General features: G+C 47.8%; 1 protein-coding gene and 2 non-coding genes across 7 annotated transcripts; all 3 read right to left on the bottom strand.

The window, feature by feature from the left end:
* Nucleotides 1-5,625: 5,625 nt before the first annotated feature.
* Pabpc4 (poly(A) binding protein cytoplasmic 4) lies at nucleotides 5,626-21,732 on the bottom strand. 5 transcript variants are annotated; one of them, XM_031378555.1, is made up of 16 exons: nucleotides 20,813-21,732; nucleotides 17,963-18,156; nucleotides 15,588-15,703; nucleotides 14,356-14,495; nucleotides 13,955-14,049; nucleotides 13,108-13,245; nucleotides 12,148-12,243; nucleotides 10,262-10,534; nucleotides 9,908-9,995; nucleotides 9,654-9,773; nucleotides 9,173-9,259; nucleotides 8,935-9,071; nucleotides 7,066-7,159; nucleotides 6,844-6,974; nucleotides 6,474-6,573; nucleotides 5,626-5,919 (listed from the first exon to the last, which is right to left on the bottom strand). In XM_031378555.1, the coding sequence occupies exons 1-15, from the start codon at nucleotides 21,003-21,005 to the stop codon at nucleotides 6,484-6,486; spliced, it is 1,992 nt and encodes a 663-aa protein (XP_031234415.1). In that variant the 5' UTR covers nucleotides 21,006-21,732; the 3' UTR covers nucleotides 5,626-5,919; nucleotides 6,474-6,483. The 5 variants fall into 5 exon arrangements, with proteins under 5 accessions (XP_031234415.1, XP_031234416.1, XP_031234417.1 ...); XM_031378556.1 differs by having other exon boundaries at nucleotides 6,514-6,573; XM_031378557.1 differs by having other exon boundaries at nucleotides 9,702-9,773.
* On the bottom strand, nucleotides 11,804-11,935 carry LOC116097289. The gene has a single exon (XR_004121332.1). It is a non-coding gene; the product is annotated as a small nucleolar RNA SNORA55 (small nucleolar RNA).
* On the bottom strand, nucleotides 13,501-13,632 carry LOC116097288. Its single transcript, XR_004121331.1, has one exon. It is a non-coding gene; the product is annotated as a small nucleolar RNA SNORA55 (small nucleolar RNA).
* Nucleotides 21,733-21,738: the final 6 nt, after the last annotated feature.

Genomic DNA, 21,738 nt, shown 5'->3' with positions numbered 1-21,738 from the left:
TAGTGCCATCAGATGGAAGACTCACTGAGAGACAAGTTCAACATAGCAGTGGAAGTTATGGGACAGGATGGAGGCTCTCACAAAGTACTCCTACCCTCTAGAGGCTACATGGAAAACTGCAAGTATGTCCTATTCTTTGGCCTAACTACAAAGCTTGACCCAGTCTTCAAAACCAACCAACCTAAAAAAACAAACCAGGAATGGAGGCAGACAATTGAAGCCCCAGAAATTAGGAGATAGAGGTGGGATAATCAGGAGTTCAAGGTTATTCTCTGTTCCAGAGTGAGTTTCCAACCAGCCTGGGCTATATGACATCATGTCTCAGAAAACAATAGCTAGGGATGATACCATAAATCTCAGCACTTTGCAGACAGAGGCAGGTAGATCTCTGTGAGTTCAAGACCAGCCAAGTCTACATCCAGAGATACACAGTGAGGTTTTAAAGAATGATAACAAAATTTAACTACAAGCTGGTGGTAGCTCACAACTTTAATCTCAGCACTTGAGAGGCAGAGGCAGGTAGATCTCTGAGTTTGAAGCCTGTGTGATCTACAGAGTGAGTTGTAGAATAGCCAGACTACACAGAGAAACCCTATCTCAAAACAACCAAATAAAAAAAAAGTTTTATTGGGCTAGAGAGATGGCTCAGTGGTTAAGAGCACCATCTGCTCTTCTGGAGGTCCTGAGTTCAATTCCCAGCAACTACATGGTGGCTCACAACCATCTGTAATGGATCTGATGCCCTCTTCTGGTATGTCTGGTATGACAGCAACTGTGTACTCACATAAGTAGATAAATCTATAAAAAAGTTTTATTACATTAAAAACTGTTTTTTTTTAATATTTTTTGAAAAAGATTTTATTCATTTTATGTGTATTAGTATACCATAGCTGTCTTCAGATACACCACAAGAGGGCATCAGGTCCCACTACAGATGGTTGTGACCCACCATATGGTTGCTGGGATTTGAACTCAAGACCTCCGGAAGAGCAGTCAGTGCTCTTAACCTCCGAGCCAGCTCTCCAGCCCCTAAAAGCAAGTCTTTACGCAGCAAAAATACATTATAAACAAAGTTAAATAATAAAAACCACAGCCTGAGAAACCAAGAGAAATGTCTGTATGCCTCAGATATCACACAATATTTAATACCCAAAGACAAGCAGGATTAGGAGTAAACATTTGGCTCAGTTGGTGGTGCATCTGTGTGTACAGCATGCCTTGTGGCTTAAATGCCAAGCTCCAACATGGGGGAAAACCGTTAAGTTGGAAAGGGCTGGAGAGATGGCTCAGCAACTAAGAACACAGTGTTCTTCCTGAGGATTGGGTTGATTCTCAGCACCTCTATCAGATGGCTCAGAACCACCTGTAACTCCAGGGTCACTGGGATTGGAGACCACTGGTGTGTGGAGGCACCTGCACTGCCTTGTTTACACACACACACACACACACCACACACACACACACATACACACTATTAACACACACACACATACACACACACACAGGCACACACACACCACACTCACACACATACACACACAGGCACACACACACCACACACACACACACACATACACACACACACTCACACACACACACTATTAATACACACACACAGGCATACACACACCACACACACACACATACACACACACACAGGCACACACACACCACACACACACACATACACACACACAGGCACACACACACTATTAACACACACAGAGACACACACACACACACAGGCACACACACACACTATTAAATAAAATAAATTTTTTAAAGATGTATTTATTATATAAGTACACTGTAGCTGTCTTTAGACACACCAGAAGAGGGAGTCAGATCTCATTACAGGTGGCTGTGAGCCACCATGTGGTTGGTGGGATTTGAACTCTGGACCTTCAGAAGAGCAATCGGTGCTCTTAATCCACTGAGCCATCTCTCCAGCCCTTTTTTGTTTTGTTTTGTTTTTCAAGACAGGGTTTCTCTGTATAGCCCTGGCTGTCCTGGAACTCACTCTGTAGACCACGATGGCGTCGAACTCAGAAATCCACCTGCCTCTGCCTCCCAAGTGCTGGGATTAAAGGCATGTGCCACCACGGCCCAAATAAAATAAAATTTTAAAATGCTTTAAAGATGGTGGTGGCACACAGCCTTAGGTAGGCTTTTAATACTGTCTAGAGACACCATGACCAAGGCAACTCATATAAAGGAAAAGATTTACTTGGGGCTGCTTTTCAGTACAGTGGTATAGTCCATTATCACCATGGCTGGAAGCATGGCAGTGTGCAGGGAATCCTTGTCCTGGAGGAGACAAGAGCTCTACATCTTGATCTGAAGATAGCAAGGAGGAAATTGAATTCTACACTGGGTGGAGCCTGAGCCTAGGAGACTTCAAAGCCCTCCCCCATGGTGACACACTTCCTCCACCAAGGCCACACCCACTCTAGCAAGGTCAAGGCTCCTAATAGTGCCACTGCCCATGGGCATTCAAACTTATGAGTCTTTAGGGGTCAAACCTGTTCAAACCACTTCACATACCTAAAATACTTGAGAGGCTGAGGCAGGGCCCATCCCTCCTAGTTTGTGACCAATCATCTACACAGTGAGTGCCAAAAGCAAAGTACAGCAACTGCATGTAACTCTAGCGCCAGAGGCTGGACATCCTCTGCCGGCCTCCCCGGGCACCCACACTCACGGACAGGTATACACACAGCACAGATAATTAACATTAAATCTTTTTGTTTGGGTGTGGAGAGCCTTTGGGGTGCTGCTTGGCAGGAATCTGACATTGGTCAAGGACAAGGAAATAAGCTTGAGGCAGGAATCTCACCTCAGGGCATGACAAAGAAGTAAGCTCAGGCAGGGACCTGAGCTTGGCCAAGCACCAGGAAGGCAGGTATCTCACCTCAGGGGATGACAAAGAAGTAAGCTCAGGCAGGGACCTGAGCTTGGCCAAGCACCAGGAAGTAAGAATCTGATTTTAGGGTAGAACGAAAGAAGTAGGCTTCAGTCAAGATTTTGGGCTTGGACAAGGAAGTGGGCTCAAGTACTTTGGTCTCTAGGACAAGCCCTTTTAAACATCTATCGCGGGACTTTGCTTCCTGCCTTGCTAGTTCCTTATTATAGGAATCCCTTTTTGTTTTGTTTTGTTTGGCTTTTTTCCAGACAGGGTTTCTCTGTGTAGCCCAGGCTGTCCTGGAACTCACTCTGTAGACCAGTCTGGCCTCCAACTCAGAAATCCACCTGCCTCTGCCTCCCAAGTGTTGGGATTAAAGAAGTGCCATCACTGCCTGTCATCTTTTTTCTTTTTAATCTTCACTCCAGCGCTGGAGACCCGTTGACTGACTGAGCATGCTTAGGTTCTTTGTATCTCTGGCTGTCTTGGAACTCATTATGTAGACCAAGCTGGTCTCAAAATCAGAGATCCACCTGCCTCTGCATCTGGAGTGCTGGGCTTAAAAGCATGCCCCATGATAGCCTGTGTCTTTACAATAATTTGAATCAGTAATTCTAGTTCTAGGAATTTACCCTGAAGACTATTGTAGGATGCCTTATAACCTCCATCTGATTCACCAGATCTGCTGCAAAAATCCTTTTTTGTTTGTTTGTTTGTTTTGTTTTTTCCAGAACAGGGTTTCTGTGTATTCCTGGCTGTCCTGGAACTCACTCTGTAGACCAGGCTGGCTTCAAACTTAGAAATCTGCCTGCCTCTGCCTCCCATGTTCTGGGATTAAAGGCAGGTGCCACCACTGCCCAGCTTAGCCTGGTTTTACTAGCAAATGCAAGGTAGTCTTTATTTTTAAAAAAACGGCAGGCCAGTGGTAGCACAAGCCTTTAATCCCAGCACACAGGATCTGTGTGTTCAAGGCTAGCCTGAACTACAGAGTGAGTTCCAGGCCAGGACTACATGAGAAACCCTGTCTTGAAAAAAACAAGTGTCCCACATCTTAATCCTGGCACTCAGGAGGGATTGCCTTCCATGTCAGGCTGTGGTATGGATAGCAAGTTCCATCCATACAGCCACAGCTACCGGGTGAGACACTCTCAATATTATTAATAACAAAACTAAAGTCAAGAGTGATGATTTATGACTTTTGATCTCAGCATTCAGACAGCCTGACACAGGAGAATCTTTTTGTGTACAAAAAGCCTAATCAAACATGTGTACTGAAAGGAAACTGTATGCCTAAGAGTTCAATATCAGCACAGCAAAAGAAGAAAATGATCAGAGACAAGAGGAAACACGGAGCCAGAATATTCAAGTGTTCTCTGGGAATGCTCAGTAGTTAGAGCAGCTGCTCCACACGCCTGCAGACAGATCTCAGTCGTAAAGACAGATCTCAAGTTACAGTGACCCTCACCCAAAGGTGCAGAGCTGGGGGCAGGCAGAACACAGCTAATCTCAGGCTCAGAGACACTCTGAAGCAGTTACAGACTCAACTGTCCACTGCTAGGGTTGAAACAAAGGGGCCACATGCAGACGACATAAGCCTTATAAGTGGGGGGGGGACCCCAGATCCTCTGCCTGCAGGCTCCAAAAGAACAGTCCTACCTACAGAACTGTGTGGTTTCGCTCAGTAAAACCTAATTTGCAGAAGTGCAACCAAACCTCTGGTAAACTTTTTAAAGCACCCCACCTCTCACCACCCCTGCCTTTCTCAGCTAATGGCCCAGAGCCTAACAATCACTTGTGTGTAGTCTGATTGACAGTCAGAGGTCAAAGGTCAGGTGATTTTTCTCTCTCAACCCCCATAACTGTAGCTGTGTATGGACACAAGTGAAGGTGCCAGAAGGCAGAGGTCTCAGAACTCCTGGAGTTAAAATGGTCTTAAGCCAATGTGTCCATTAGTATAAAGACTAGGCTAGAAACTCAGCTAGACTCAGCAGATTGTTCTTCCAGAGGACCAGTCAGAATCCTCAGGTGCCTCGACTCCAGCTCCTAGTCTCTGGACCCAAGAGCACATATACATTTAAAAAAACAAAAAACTTCCAGTTTGGGCTTTTGAACCTGTTACTTAAACTTTTTTGAGACAGGGTTTTTCTGTGTAGCCCTGGCTGTCCTGGAATTCACTCTGTAGACCAGGCTGGCATCAAACTCAGAAATCCACCTGCCTCTGCCTCCCAAGTGCTCGGAGTAAAGGAGTGCACCACCACTGCCTGGTTTAAAAGAACTCTTTAAGAGAAACTGCCCATAGCCCTAAGGCAGGCTTGGCCCTGGCCAGCACTTGGGTTCTGACACCACAGGACTCCTGAGCATTTTCCAAGGCTGAAGAAGCCTTGCAGCAGAAACTGGGCAATTGCATGCTGAAGCAAACAGGCTGAGGTAACTCCAGGAGATAAACTTTACTGCAGTAAAGTGGGTGGAAGCTTTGTTAAGTGGGCTAGCAAATCCTATCCTGTCCCTAGGTTTACGGCAACCAAACAGGGCCTTGACTTTCCTGGTTGTAGCATTCTACCTAGCCCCATATTTACATCCCCGCTGCTTGAGAACCCAATTCTCCTAAAAAAATAAGGAAAAGTAAATTCTTTTAATATATTCAGAGCCCAACAGTAGTTCTAGTAAAAGCACAAGATGATAGAATAAAACTGATTGGCAACACAAACACAACAGCCAAATACATAGAGATTTTATTTCCTTTATTGAGAAACTTAAAGTCTTGGGTACATCAAAACCAATTTCTGGGATGGGGAAAAAAAAGAAAACCAGATACCACAATAGAAAAAAAAAGTTACCACCTGGGCCACAACAGAACCCAGACATATATTCTTCTAATTGAAAAATTCTAGGTGCTTCATAATTGACCTTCTGATACAAAATGACCTATTGAATTTGCTTGCAACTTGGGTCTCCAGTGTGGAGGATTTCTTCAGACCTTAGCTGGGTGCCATGAGGGGTTACTTGGCTTTTGACTCCTAGAAAAGAGAGGCACCAACAGAAATTAGCCTGTCTGTTAAAGAACCAGAGCTCTGCTGCTCCCATCAGGCTGACATCAACTGCCCCTCACCTTTTCCTTTCCCCTAGTTGACTCCCCTAAACCTTGCAGGCAGAGGCCACAGCCCAGTCACTACAGTCTGAGCCTGTTCTCCAACACCCTCTCTGCACACTGCACTTCCAGGAAGATAGTAGACCTCAGGCCAAGCTAGAAAGGCATGCACAAAATATGCAGATAGCAGGTAGGCTTTATGATGTGACTGTGACAACTATGCTTCTGTCACTATTTAAGGCCAGGGAGATTATTGATTTCTATGTGGTGGTCAAGCCACGGGGTCAGATGCTTTCTAAGGAAACTGCTTCTGTCGTGTGTGGTGAGGTCCTTCTGTGTTGTTCAGACTAGCAACTGGGCAACTAGTGATTGCTTGCCTTACCCATATAGGCAGCTAGGACTAAAAGCGGATACTGCCTTATGGATATAACCTCCCTAGCACCTTGGAGCTTAAAGGGCAGAAAATAGTAGATGTCAACGTACTTTTTCTTGTCTAAGAGGTAGCAGCAGCAACAGTTCCCACCTTCTGGGCAGCTTCTTTCTTGGCATGATGAGCCTGCAGGACTGCCACAGCTTCATCCACCTGTGAAAGACCCACACTTGTTCAGAGACTGTGAGGAGAACCACCCAGGTACCCAGCCACTTGTCATTCCCAGCACCCAGACTTGTATCTACAAGTCTCATCTACTGAGTACAGGATCTTCTGGTGCTGGCTCTTCCAACACCTTTAGCAGTAGACCAAATCAGACATGAGAGGGGTCATGAGGGCAAGAGGCCTTTTTCTCTCTTTTAACACCCAACCTCATTCCCTGAAGCTGAACCATGATGTCCCAGGGTCAGAAAAGCAGCTCACCTTGGAACGGAGGGACTCGGGGGACTCCAGCATGTGCAATAGCTCAGAGTTGTCGATTTCCAGCAGCATCCCCGTAATTTTTCCAGCCAGGTTTGAATGCATTGTTTGGATAAGTGGGAACAGTCGCTCCCCTGTGGGCAGAACAGTTGCCATCACAACAGTGTCCAATCCCAGTGAGCATGACCTGACATCCAGCTTTCTTCTGCCAGCAAGTGAACTTACCCAGCATCTGCTTCTGCTCCTGGGGAGGAGCAGCAGCCAGCATGGAGGCAGTCAGGGGCTCCTGACCCTGGACATGGACTGCAGGCTGTGGGGCCTGTGAACCAGATAGGCAGTGTGGTTAGTGCTAAGGAAGACCATGTGAAAAGAGGGTGGAGGTGGCAGTCCTGTCTCTGGGGAAGAAGGGCCGTGAGGACAGAATGGTATGCAGCCAAAAACTAGCTGTGCATGGCCAGCTGTGAGAGGATAAGCCAAGGTCCTCACCAAGCAAACCTGCCTCACAATGCAAGGCTCTGAAGTGAAAACTAGGCCACAGGAGACATAATTTGTGTTTCTCATGTAGTCTTTGCCGGCCTTGAAATATTGATCCCCTTGCCTCCAAGTGTCAAGCAAGGGCTAGGATTATAAGCATGTGTCAGTTGCACAGTAATTTCTGTACATGCAGCCCTCTTTTCAATCTTTCCCTTACATTATTTTCAGTACATATGGAGCCAGCAGACAATGACTGAGACTCAAAACATTCCCAAATATCTCATTATGCCCTTACCCGAATTTTTTGGTTTTCTGTGTACTCTCTAACCCAGGCTGGCCTTGAATTCAGTAGGTACCTAAGTGCTGAACTTCAATTCCTAATTCTACAATACTAGGAATCTATGATTAATATATGTATATGTATGTGTGTATGTATGTATGTATGTATGTATGTATGTATGTATGTGTATATATAAATATATGTCAACCAATATCCTGGGCAAATTTAACTTTTCCCTGGGGCTTGGTCCAGTTTTTTTTTTTAAATATATCAATTACTTGAGGATTATCACTACACAATAGTGTTGCTAGAGTCCTAAGAGGCCTTCCAGGTGAATTAGTTCCAAGAAACCCACACTAGAGAGAAGGTAGAAAAAGGCACCAAGGAACACAAAGACAGATTATACTGCTGAAGTTGTCTGGGCAAGGCCCAGTCAAGCAAACAGCCACCAAGCTCTGAAACAACTGCTTGTACTTTAGCTCACAGCTGTTTTCAGACACACCAGAAGAGGGCATCGGATCCGATTACAGAGGGTTGTGAGCCACCATGTGGTTGCTGGGAATTGAGCTCAGGACCTCAAGAAGAGCAGCCAGTGCTCTTATCCACACCATGTCTACAGCCCCCCTCTAAGGTCTCCCTGGTCTGGAATCTGCCAGGCTAGTCTTGCCACACCTCAGGCCTTGCACGTCTCAGGGATTCCCCAATACTGACATTACAAAGACATCACTCCGCATAGTCCTTTCTGTGCTATGTGTATCCTTGTGGCATATGCTCAGGTTTAGGCCAGAGGACCTAGTCTCTCATGGGAACTAAGGCTCACTACCCCAGCTGCACTGCCAGCCTGTAAATCCAAGGATCTGTCTCTCCCCCACCATACCAGCTCTTACATGTGTGCTTAGGACCTTAACTCAGGTCTCCATGCTTACCTACTATCCACCACTGCCCACTTCCCCAGCCCTTTTCCTGTGGGTTCTGGGGAACCAAGTCTGAGCTTCATTGAGCCTTTTACAAGACTGCCAGCTGAGCCAGTCTCTAGCCCTAAGTCTCAGACAAGTTAGACTTTACCAACTGCCTGCAAGACAGGCAAAGATCAATTAGGTCACGGGACCTAGAGAGGTCCCAGAGAGAGGCTCAGAGAGCCTGCACAGGTGTCATAAAGGGATGAGTAGCAGCCGTTGCTACTAAATAAAGACTGCTTTCAAGCCTGTAGCTCTCAGGGACAGTGCCTGAATCACCAGACAGAAGAGCAAGCATTTAACACCTGTTAAAAGGAATCACAACCAGGCATCTTTAAAACTGAGCAATAGGACAAATGAATGCCTTCAGGGCTCACAGCTCACCTGCAGGGGCTGGATGGCAGGATGCGGGCTTCGAACATTGGAGGCATACTTGTATGGGGCCACAGCCCTGGGAGCAGCAGCAGCAGCAGCAGCAACTGCAGCACGAGGCGCAAGGTTTGGCACAGCTGTAGGGACGCCTTGTGGAAAGAATAACAGGGGTCATTAAAGTATATCAGCCTGGGCAAAGAAAGGCCCATCATATCCCAGCTTTCCCCCTTCTGTGTGCACCCAATACCACCTCCAGACTGGCAGCTGTCAGTCAGCCCTTGCTGGGCGGCACCAGCCCCACCAAAGTCCATAGCCAAGCGGTCCGGGCACTCAGACCCTACAATAGACCAGCAAATGCACATCAGTGTTGGCAGCAGATGCCCAACTGGCCACGTCCCATGGAAGAATTCTAATGCACAATCACACACATCCCTCTTGGGGCCAAAGGACACCACAGAAGTCTTTGCACATTTAGAATGACACCATTCCAAAGTTTCCTTGTCCCCAGGCCTCAACATCTTGTTGTCTGTATAGCGAGCCAGATACTTCTGAATGACCTTTCACATACATGACATCCAATGAGCAAACAACACACCCACATCGTCACTGCTCCTGAATGAAGGGCCTACTACCTAAGCACACAGCTCAGGACCCAGGCTGACCAATGCAGAGCTAGTCATCTGGATTCCCCCGTCCCCGGCCATGCTCCTCCTACAGCCCAAATTGCTCACCGACTCTCTGAGCAGTAGTAGGAAGGCCACGAGAGGCCGGAGCATTACCAGTTGGAGCCAGATGTCGAAGAGCTGGACGAGGCCCAGACTGCCGCAGGGCACTTGGCATTCCTTGGAAGCCTAGGAGAGGCAAGGGCACTCATCACTGACAAGCCAAGGTGGACCAGGTGCTGGGCAGCGGCGGCAGGAGAAGCGGGTGGATCTGCACAGGCTTACATACCCTGGCGAGCAAAGCCCTGCTTCCTGCTACCTACCTTGAGGTCTCCCGCCTTGCTGCCAGCGTGGATTAGGCCTCATTTGTGCTAACTGGTTAGGTGTGTAGTATGCAGGTCTTCCCTGAGCCTGGCGGGGAGGGAAGGGGGGAGAAGAGCAACCAAATCTTAAGAATCTGAACCCACACAAGTCTTATCTCCCTCATCTTACCACTGGATTAATTACCTGGGTCAAAGTTACCCTACTCAAAAGCCAAAGGATGGGTCAGTGGACAATTCTACTCCACCCCATTGACCAGTAAACCATATGATCATTTTAATTTATTCCATCCTTTTTACTGGAACACAAGGTACCAAGAATCTCTCTCCTCAGCTGCAATCACCTAGCAGACCCACCTGTGGAACCGCGGGCACAAAGTAGCCACCAGCTGCAGGCTGGAACTGATTTAAGATGGCATTGGCAGGGAGTGCTCTCATTCCAGCCACACGTTGCATATACTGGTTAGTCAAGTGAGCCTTCCGTTCTTCTTTCCTCTGGGCCAGGGCGACGTACAGTGGCTTGGAACCCACAATGCGTCCGTTCATCTCTGTGACGGCTTTGGTTGCCTCTTCAGGAGAGGAGAAACACACAAAGCCAAACCCTTTGCTTCTTCCCTCTTCTAGCATCACCTATAGAAAGAGACCAACTGTTATGGTTTGTGGGGAGGAAGGCATGGGTACTGAGATCTAAAGCAAAAGCAAACAAAACCCTGCTGGGCCAGGTCAGCACTCAGGAGGCAGAGGCAGAAGGCTCCATTCAAGACCAGCTAAAATCACATGTAAAAAACTGATAATTGGGGCTGGTGAGATGGCTCACCGAGTAAGAGCACTGACTGCTCTTCCGAAGGTCCTGAGTTCAAATCCCCCCAACCACATGGTGGCTCCCAACCATCCATAATGAGATCTGATGCCCTCTTCTGGAGTGTCTGAAGACAACTACAGTGTACTCACATTAAATAAATAAATCTTTAAAAAAAAAAAAAACAAAACTGATAATTGATTTTAGGTTTTTTCCGGGTCACTGACTGGGTATCTTTGGGAGGCAACTACCAGATTCTAATGATAATTATAGTCTCACTAGCCTTCTGAGTCTCTGTTCCACATTCTATAAGAAAACTTGAATCCATCACAGCGGCTTGTGCTCTTCTGCAGAGCCAGCCACTACCATCCTTTCTCTTACTGAAGGGTTGCTTACTACTCTCTTGTGCCCTTTGTGTGTTGGCACCAAGGTCAGTGTGTTACCAAGTGTTCTACCCATGAACGGTGCCCTGCCATCGGCTTGAAAATGGCGTCTATGACTTTAAGACATAGAGCTTTGCTAACAGGGCAAGACAAGAGGGTGACACGACGTGAAACCAGAAGTTTGCCAGGGCTGTCAAGGTGGTTACAAGTCACCTCCACAGTCTTTCTGGCTCCAACCTCCAGGGTTTTCTTTTTGGAAGCACTCCAAAAGGTATATCATTTAAATAAAACATCCCACAGCAAGGAATAGTGGCACACATCTTGCCAGCATCCAGGAGGCAGAGTGTGGCAAGGGGATCTGTGAGTTTTGGGCCAGACTGGTTTGTTTACACAGTGAGTTCTAAAATGGGTTACTATAGCGAAACCCTATATGAAAAATACAACCAACACAACCCCACACCAACACAAATGGTACACAGAAAGTCAACTTCTATCTAGCCAGGCACCTTTCTCATTACCTCAAGGCCTCGTGAGAGCTGCTGTGCCTCTACCAGGCAGTGAAATGTGTCAGGCCATGACCCACTACTTGTAGACTCCAGCCTGTCATACACCCTAAAGTGCCAAGGATCTACTGCACACCATGTGCACCTCACCACTGCACAGGCAACTTCTTTGTCAAAGGCTCATTCCTTCAAAACCTTATTCTGGAGAGAGGGGAAGTGTGGCAGAGTTGTAGAGACAGGTCACAGGGCACACGGAAATGACCCGTCTGGATTTCCTCTGCTCTACTATAGCACTGTCTGTCCCTAGACCAGCACCAGGCAGCAGGCCTAGGAAAGATTTGAGTGCTGTGGGGATTATAGCGGGGAACTGGGCCAAACTCCAAGCTCCAGTGCACGTAGACAACATATCACACTCTACTTCTCCAGAGCATGACTCCCAGAGGCATCTGAAGCAAGGAGGAATGCTAGAACATTGTTCTCTGGACCACCAACACAATTAACACCATTAACCCAACAACAGAAAATTGTCTCCAAACACGCACTGGCACACGCTATTACCTTCGCACTGGTGATTGATCCAAAAGGAGAAAACTCTTTCCTTAATTTCTCATCATCAATGGTGTCATCCAAGTTCTTAATGTAGAGATTCACTCCCTGGGAGAGAGGATTACTGTTAGTCACATCTCTATAGAGTCACTTCCCAAGAGTAAGGCCAGAACAACATACTTAGGAACCTGTCAAGTTCCTGTAGTCAGGCAGCAGCTGATGTAAGCCATTAATCCCAGCATTCAGGAAGAGGCAGGTGAATTTGAAGCCAGCCTGGTCTACAGAGTGAGTTTCCAGGACACCTAGGGCTACACACAGAAACTAAAAGCAACCAAACAAAAAGTCTTGCCTGTAACCCCTGCACAGATGAAGGCAGGGGACTATTGAGTTTAGCTAGGCCACAGAGCAAGACCTTAACTTAAAAATACAAAACCAAAACCTAAAGGTCCAGAGTTGGGGCTCCGAACCTGTTTTGAGGAAGGAGGGTGGCTCAGAGTTCCTGGTCAGCCTAAGGTACAGTGACTTCCTTCAGGCCACCCTGAGTTAACAGTAAAACTCTGCCTCAAAACAGAACAGAACAAAAACCTCTCTCTGCAGGATTCTGATATAAGCCTAAGGTTAGCAACTCTTGCCCTAAGGCATTCAGAGCTATGGATGCAGCCAACTTTTCCATAAGCCTTCTGGCCACCACTCACCCCACAGGGTTCTTTTAGCTGCTACTCCAATAGGGGCATCAGTTTGGGAAAATGAACCCCCATAGCAAAGAGCAGTAAGTGGACACTGAAAGAACTCAGAGGCCTGAATCGCTGCCCCTGCTCTGCAACTATTTGGTAGCTGACAACCTTTCAACCTGACCTTTGCAGAGGAAGAAATATGGTTGCCCAGCCCCCACAGAAGTCTACAATACCACAGGCACTTGATATTGTAGACAATGCATTCCTCATCCACACTCAAGAAGGCAGCCTGCCTCACCTGGTACCGACTAATTCTCTCCTGCTTCAGCTGCTCAAATTTCCGTTTTAATTCAGCCTGACGTTCGACTTTTTTCTGTGCACGGCCTACAAATATGGCTTTCCCGCTCATCTCTTTTCCATTCATTTCTTCCACAGCCTAGAGAGGAAATATACATCCTTAGTGAAGACAAATGTAATGCAGAGACATGGTCTTCTGGAGCAGAGCCCATACACCAAGACAAGAATTCCCTGATGGACTGATCATCTGTGTTATTCGACCTCTGAAGCCTGCTACACTGTAAACCATCATGTGGGAAGTGGGGGTTAGCATCCTAATGAGTTACTGGTCCAGAGACATCTTGTTTTTCATTCTTGCCCATAGCTTCAGCATCTTCAGTGCTCAATTTTTCAGGAGTGTGGCAGAGTTGTAGAGACAGGCCCCAGGGGCAGATGGAATCAACCTGTCTGGATTTCCTCTGCTTTACTATAGCACCGTCTGTCCCCAGACCAGCACCAAGCAGCAGGCTTGGGAAAGATTTGGTGCAGAGGGCCTCGGGGTGGTGGTGGTCTCCAAACCCAGTATTTGTATAAATTTATACAAAAGCCAGGAGTTTTGACTGATGATCTGGCAATGCTCAACTTTTCAGGTCCCTTTGTAGGTTAAGGATACAGCACACCACTCTACCCAGTCACAAGGACTCAGGTTCCCTAACTGAGGTGACACCAGTTAACACATACATTAGCTGTGGACCAGTATTAGTGCTGATACTGGGCAGAGCATCCACCACTACACTACCCAGCTCACTCTAGCTGTTGCTCTACCATGACCGCCCACAGGTTCTTCCAAACCCTCACAGCGCACTCACCTTATGGGCATCCTCGTGTTTCTCGTAACTTACAAAGCCAAAGCCTTTGGACTTTCCACTGGAGTCTCTCATCACCTTGACACTCAGGGTCTTACCTAGCACCAAAGAACAGAACAGTTAGTGACACCGCATCCACACAGATCAAGAGGACTTCTTGCTACTGCCCAGATGGGTCTGAGACAGAAGGGGTACCACATCAGGTCTAAAATCCAACCAAGCTTCTGGGATAACCTTACAAAAAGGAAAAGGCTAAGATGAAGCCAAGAGAAAAAGACCCGGATTCTACATTCACCCTCTGACCCTGAGGTAAGTGCCCTTGTTTCTTAAGTAAAACAGACTATGTCCTGAGCCGATCATGGTCAGTACAAGAGTGGACATGTGGCCTCCAGACCTCAACTTACCAAACTGGCTGAAGAGCTCTTTCAGGTTCCCATCATCCACCTCTTCTCCAAAGTTTTTGATATAGACATTGGTGAATTCCTTGGCCTTGGCTCCAAGCTCGGCTTCCCGCTCTTTGCGAGACTTGAATCTGCCCACAAACCTACAGAGAAACCACGGGTAAGGGTGATTACTCAGAAGGAAGAAAACACGGATGGATTTCCAGGGTCCCAAAGGAATGCAGATTAAAGGCCAAAAGGACAGGTTAAAACACACGAGGACCCCATCCACCATGAGAGCAAGCTCAGATGCCCCAGGTCCCCAGCAGAAGAAAGAGGCAGGGGCTGTCCTGCACGGACCAGTCCCAGGGGCTGGTTCAGACCAGGGCCACTCCTACCACATCACACTGCCTTCATGATGAAACCTGATGACCATGTTTTTAAAACGATCATTTCTGTGCATCTATGTAAATGCATAGAAAACGTCTGGAAGGATACAAGCCAAACTGTTAACAGTGGTTAGTCCAGCAGTGAGATGGATGCAATCAGGAGACCTCTGCTCTCCCACAAATGGTAAACTTAACAGGAAAATATTTCCATACACCCAATAAATTCCACACCCCAAAGGACAGAAATGATTCTTGCTTGTAATAAGCCAAAATGCAATAGTACAAAAAGCAAAATTCCTTTCCCCTCATGGCTCTGCTAATTTCTGTCCCCAACCCCAAAGTAGTGACAAATAGTACTTTAGTGTCCTTGATAAGGGATGGACTTCTTCACCTTATGGACAGTGTGAGATGTTGCAGCTTAGAAGAGGACAATTGTGATGCCAAAAACTAGCATGAGCCCCATGGGCAGCAAGGAGTCAAAGGAAAGCTGAGGTTGTGTAGCTAAAATATAGAGCTCCTGGTCAGCCCAGGGCCTCTCCACTCTGCCGCTGGCCAAGACCCCTGCACAGAGTGGGCTCAGAGCTGTCTTCCAGCCAGCCCCACTTGCTGATGCTCACAAAACCCACAGATGAATGCCTTAAGGGAGAGGCAGCAGGCAGGCCATGGCTGGGGCAGGGAGCCGACTGGCAAGTCAAAAGGGCTGCCGTGGCTCGGGCAGGGAGACTCACCAGCCCTGGAGTGGAGAGGTAGGAGCAAGCCACACTTGGGCCGAGAGAACCAGTAGCCGCCTTGTGTGTGCCAGTTAATACCGAGGTGGGGCCACGGCTGGCTCATGCGATGGTTGTCGCTCCAGACTGAGACACTCACACTTTGCGGTCATTGAGGAGCATGCCGTTCATCTTCTCGATGGCCTTGTCGGCTGCCTCTTGGGTCTCGAAGTGGACAAAAGCATAGCCCTTAGAGCCGTTCTCATCACAAACCACCTGTTGAAGAAAAGGTAGAGCCCTGCTTTCAAACAGCTGCCACCATTAGTCTGCTTCTATCCCACTTTGTTCCTAGGAGAAAGCTTAGTGAGCCTCAGGTGGTTTCCAGGATGCAGGGTCTCTCTCCATCAGATGACATACAAGCCCCAGGAATCCTCCTCTTTCTGCCTCCTAACACTGGTACCATGTCATCCTCCTGCCTCTGCCACCCAAGTGCTGGGATTAAAGAGCACCACCACTGCCGTTTTTTCTGATACCCAGTTTTTAACCTGGATTTGCGGGATCAAACTCAGATCCTTTACGAAATGGGTTTCCCCACCAGCCCAGGCTTTTTGTTGTTTTGTTTGTTATTCTGTTTTTTTTTGTTTTTTTTTTTTTGTTTTTTGAGATAGGACTTCTCTGTACAATCCTGGCTTTCCTAGAACTCAGAAATCTCCCTGCCTCTGCCTCCCAAGTAAGTGCTGGGCTTAAAAGTATGTGCCACCAACTGCCCTCAAAATGCTCCTTTATTTAAAAATCTAGCTGAATGGGGTGACAAGCATTGTAATACCAGCACTTAGGATAGCCAACAGCTTGATGTTCACAGGACAGGAGGCCAGCCTAGAGTATGAGATCCTGCTTAAAGGTGGGAGGGTGTTTAAGGAGGTAGATGGTTCAATGAGTAAGAGTGTTTGCCTCCAAACCTACAGCCCCAAGTTCATTCCCTGTTATCCACACATAGGCACACTGTGATACAATTTGTTCACAATAAGGAAAAGGGGCAGGGACTGGAGACCAGTACCAGACTAGACTGGAGCTCAGTACCAGAGTACCTGACAAAGCCCTGGGTTAAGAAGGCCCTGGGTTCAATTATCAGCATAGAAAATAGGGGAAAAAAAAAATCAATCCCAGGAAGGATCTGGGTATAAAACCAAGGAGCTCAGAAAAGTCTCAAGTGCTGACTATGCAACAGCCACCACATGAAGGTTACAGAGGACAGTTAACTAATGCCTCTGAGTAAGGTGTTGGGAGTTGAATAAGCTCTGGCTCGGGCTACTTTCCTCAACTCCTCAATCCCAAATGAATATCTCCAAGCTTCCAAAAGTAAGTTACAGGAGAGCACACAGAACACCTTACAAATACCTGGAGTTCATCTGGCAGACTGCTTGCCTGGAATGTAAGCCCTGAGCTCAACCCCTGTGCCACACAAGCTGGGGACGGTAGCACACATCTGGAATCTTAGCATTGAGGAGCTCAGTCATCCTTGGCTATAAGCTATACAGAGGTCTAAGTCACCTGGCATGGTGTCACACTTTAACCCCAGCACTTGGGAGGCAGAGGCAGGCCATCTGTGTGAGTTGTAGGTTGCTCAGGATGCTGATACTTGGGACAATCACAAATTCAAGACCTCACTAGGCACCTTGGTGAGATGTCTCAAATGTAGAGGGCTGAGGGTAAAGCTCGATGGGCCCTACTAGAGGCTTTACAACAACAATGGGGAAGGGGCTGTAAACCCCGATGAAATGCATTGGCTCACACACACACACACACACACACACACACACACACACACACACAAAGACACAGCAGTGGGCTAGTCAAGAACTATGGATGTGGGAGATGGTGAGATGGCTCAGTGGTTAAGAGCACTGACTGCTCTTCCAGTGGTCCTGAGTTCAATTTCCAGCAACCACATGGTGGCTCACAACCCTCCAATGCCCTTTTCTGGTGTATCTAAAGACAACTATACTGTACTCATATACATTAAGTAATTCATTAAAAGAAAAAAAAAAGATGCCAAGCAGTGATGGTACACCCCTTTAATCCCAGCACTTGGGAGGCAGAGGCAGGCAGACACACCAGGGCTATACAGAGAAACCCTGTGTGGAAATGTTGGGATGGGACTATGGGGAGCAGGCTAAGAAAGGTTGAGGATGTTATGGAGGAGTGATATCAAGACACATGCATACATGAAATGCCATGAAACCACTACTTGTCACTGAGGTGCTAATAAAAAACTACCAAATCCAAAAAACCCCCTTAGTGGTTAGAACACTTGCATCTGTGTTTGAACATCAGTCTCCAGGAGTGAAAGAGACTCCACTTCCAGAATTAAGTCATGAAAACCAGTTGTCTGGAATTCTAAGGCACCTCCCTTTAATACTATCTTGTTTTTTATCTTTCTATACCCCAGGCTAGCCTTGAACACACCACACCCAGCTATAGCATTTATGTTGCTTTCAAATGCAGTTGCTTTCAAATCACTTAGTTGATGCTTACCTTACAGGACAGGATGTTTCCAAAGGCAGAGAAAGTGTCATACAGTGCCTTGTTGTCTATAGATTTGTCCAGGTTCTTGATGAAGACATTTCCCACACCAGACTTTCTCAAAGAGGGATCCCTCTGAGACCACATGATGCGGATCGGCTTCCCCTTAATCACATCAAAGTTCATGGTGTCCAAGGCCCTCTCAGCTGTAGAGGAGGAACACATGTCAATTAAGAGTGCTGATTAAGAGTTCGAGGCCAGCCTGGTCTACAGAGTGAGTTCGAGGACAGCCAGGGCTACACAGAAAAACCCTGTCTGCAAAAACCAAAAAGTGCTGATCAACTAAGATGACTGTGGCCATGCCAGAAAGATTACAGACCTACTTATTCCTGATTTAAACAAGTATCAAGATGGCCTTAGGGCTTTTAGATCCTCACCATGGGACTGAGCTCATGTTCAAGGGACTTTGCTGCCCACCAACTAGAGATTCCACTCCAGTTTTTTATTCTCATTGTTATTTTCCAGACAGTGCCTCTCTACAGCCCTGACTGTCCTAGAACCTATATTTAGATCTTGTTGGCCTTGAACGGCTACTGCTGGAGTTCTGGGATTAAAGGCATGTGCCACTATGCCTTGCCTATTTTTATAGGGAAAACCAAACAAAACTTTAAAAAAAGTGGAAGGATAAACTGCCACACCTTTACCCCAAGGCCTTGTGGCCTTGATAGGCCTTTCAAAGGTTGAATTAGAATTCTATGGAATTCAGATGCCCTTTCTAGTAGGTTGGGTTGCTCCTTGACTGTCCAACCAAGGCCACCAGGCAACAGTGACATTGTGAAGGACCAAAAGGTAAAGTCCTGGTGTCAGGATACACTTTTAATGGCGGCAATGCTGCCCCTATATGGGGACCACTCTTTCTTATGTGACCAGTGACCTCGCTGAAGCAGTGACATGGCCTAATCACCCTGTTAGAGAAGATTAAAACAGGGTTCAGTGGTAGGGTACACTGACACAAGCCTTAAACCACAGTACAGGATGATTATAAGTTTGAAGTCAGCCTCGGTGAGGTGACTCTGTCAATAAACAGTTAAATTAGACAGCGAGGCATGGGTCTCTAAATTCCAGCAGAGTTGTGGAGTTAAACCATTCCATCCCCAAGAAAAGCCCTCTTCAAGCAGGAAGGTAAGAATGCAAATTAACACCAGGAAGTTCCTGAAGCTGACCAGATTCCCTAGGGCCATCCCTGCAATAAAAGCTGATAGCCCCCTCAGAGGGAAAGAAGCTGGGTAGCCAAGACTATCAGGAGAAAAGCTGGAAAAACTGTCAAGACTAGATCAGCTTCCTGGAAAAGGCAGACAAGAACCAAACAGCCTGGAAGACATCTAGCAACTGAGGCACCAGGAAAGAACACTCTCCAATCTGTTCAGTGGCCTGCAGGTTTAACTGCCCAATGTGCCTGTGACCCTAGCACTGTCAAGAGAGAAAAGAGAAATAGCCCCAAATTCAACCCTCATCAGCCAAGAGGATCTACACCCAACCTTTTCCCATAGCATGTGTGGGAAAGACTGGCTAGGCAGAGATCAGGTAGGAGCTTGCCTGTAACTAACTACGGGAGATAGTTTGCAAGCTAACTAACCCATCATATTAGCAGGAAAAGAGCCCATCCCAACTCCTGATCTATTTCAGACAGCATCAGAGTCAGCTTAGCTTGACAAACCAGGCTGCGCTTATTTATAGCCGGGAGAAGTCTTACAGAGATATGTGTTGGCAGACACACTGACCAATGGCTCCTGCTATCTCTAAGAGACACAAAGTTTGTTCAGAAATCAAGAGAGCAGGCAACAGCTAAGGGACTCTGTGACAACCCCCTTCTATCCCGGTGGCCAACAGAAAACTAGGTTCCAAGTGCTTTGATTAATAGTAGAAATACCTAGCATCACCTAGACCCACTCTCTGGTCTCAGCTGCGACCTGGGCAATCTGTAACCTTCTGTCTCAGGGACAGATAATGAAGCTCGGACAGAGGTAGGGGACTAGAGAGCCTTTGCCACAAAATGGCTTGTGTCCTTGCCCCTACTCCCACCCCAGTTTCTACAGTTGGTCCCTTTTAATCTGGAGTCATGACCAGCCCCCAATTGGTATTCTGGGTTTACTGTGGCTTGCCTACAGCCTCCACTCCACCTAGATGTACTTCTTTATCCTGCAAAAGAGGTTTTGACAAGCACACACGAGGCAAATAACTGCCCAGTACATTTCAGGCGACACATTCCTAGACTTCCTGGGTACTGTTCTCTACCTCCCTAGAGTTTCATGCAGCTCAGCCAAGTCCCCAAAGCATAGCAACCCCTCTAGCAAGAGGGAGTGGGGGAATCTGGCCTGGTAGAAGCTGCTGGAGACACTAGCAACTCTCCTTGCTTCCCACTGGCCTAAAGCCATCCCAAAACAGCCCAGGTTAGTGCCAGCAGTTTTGCAACCTACACTTTTGGAGAGTGTTGTTTCAATCTCTTGAGGAGTGCCAGTCCATGCCAGGGTCTACAACAGACCCACTTCTACCCGAGTGGGGCCAGACACACTAGAATACCCAAGTCACCTTATCAGATCCTGATTTACAATCTCCTTGGGTTCCAACCCACGCTCTACCCCACCCCCACCCAGTAGCCAAGGTCACCAGGTTAGCAAGTGAAAGACTGAAACCCGGGTCATGACCACATGCCTGGCTCTCAACCTCTGCATCTTGCTCTCATCCAGGGCTTCCCTGGCAACATGCTGTTACGTTCCCCAGACCTGGCAGCTTGGCCTCCGCTTACAGGACTCACAAGGTCCCTAGGAATCTCCCGAATGCGCGCACACCTCTACTACTCACCGTCAGCTGGCTGCTGGAAGTTGACGTAGGCATAACCCAGAGAGCGGCGGGTGATCATATCGCGGCAGACCCGGATGGACAGCACAGGCCCCGCAGGGCTGAACTTTTCATACAGCATGGCTTCGGTGACGTCCGAGTGCAGATCGCCCACGTATAAGGAGGCCATGGGGTAGCTGCTAGCTGCAGCGTTCATCTCCCCACCCCCTACAACCCCGAGACCCGCCAGTTGGACTTCTTACAAGGACTACTGCAGGACAAAAGGGGGGCTCCGAGGAGCTGTGGCACGCGCCGCAGCGCACAGGTGGCACCAGCGACGCCGGGAGAGGCTGGAGCAAGGAGGCTCCGAGGAGGGACCGGAGTGCGGGACGACTTGCACGGGACCGCAAAAGCCCCAAGACAAAAGGCTCTCAAAAACAATATGGCCCTCTCCTGGAGTTTGTACTCTCCAGCTGTCCTGGCTCGGGGCTTTAAAAAAAAAAAAAAATCAAAATCGAAGTAGGGAATCCCCTTGCAAAGGGGGCAAAAAATTCTTCTAGAGGCAGTCAGATGCTACGCTCACGGCGGCCTCGGGGACACGCGTTTTGCGATAAATATAGGCCCCGGGCTCCGGGCGGTTTACAATTACAGCGGCCCGGGAAGGGGGAAACCGAATCTTTGCGGGTGCCGGCGAAGGGCAGCGCGGACACGTGGTGCGGCCAGCCGGGGCGCGGGGCTGCCACGCGGCGCAGAGGCGTGCAGGGGCGGGCCGGGCCGAGGGGGGGGACGGCTCACCACCGGACGGACAGACAGACGCCGACGGACAGGCAGGCCGGAAGCTGTAAAAGTCACTTCCCCGCGGGCTCCCAACACAAGTCGCTGTCTTGTTCTCTTCTTTCTCTTTTTCTTTTCTTTTTCCTCTTCTTTTTTTTTTAAGTTTTTTTTAGGAT

This window comes from Mastomys coucha, unplaced genomic scaffold (assembly GCF_008632895.1).
Source record: "Mastomys coucha isolate ucsf_1 unplaced genomic scaffold, UCSF_Mcou_1 pScaffold18, whole genome shotgun sequence".
Taxonomy (NCBI): domain Eukaryota; kingdom Metazoa; phylum Chordata; class Mammalia; order Rodentia; family Muridae; genus Mastomys; species Mastomys coucha.
The sequence above is the reverse complement of the archived record's forward strand: the minus strand, read 5'-3'. Positions and strand labels throughout refer to the sequence as shown.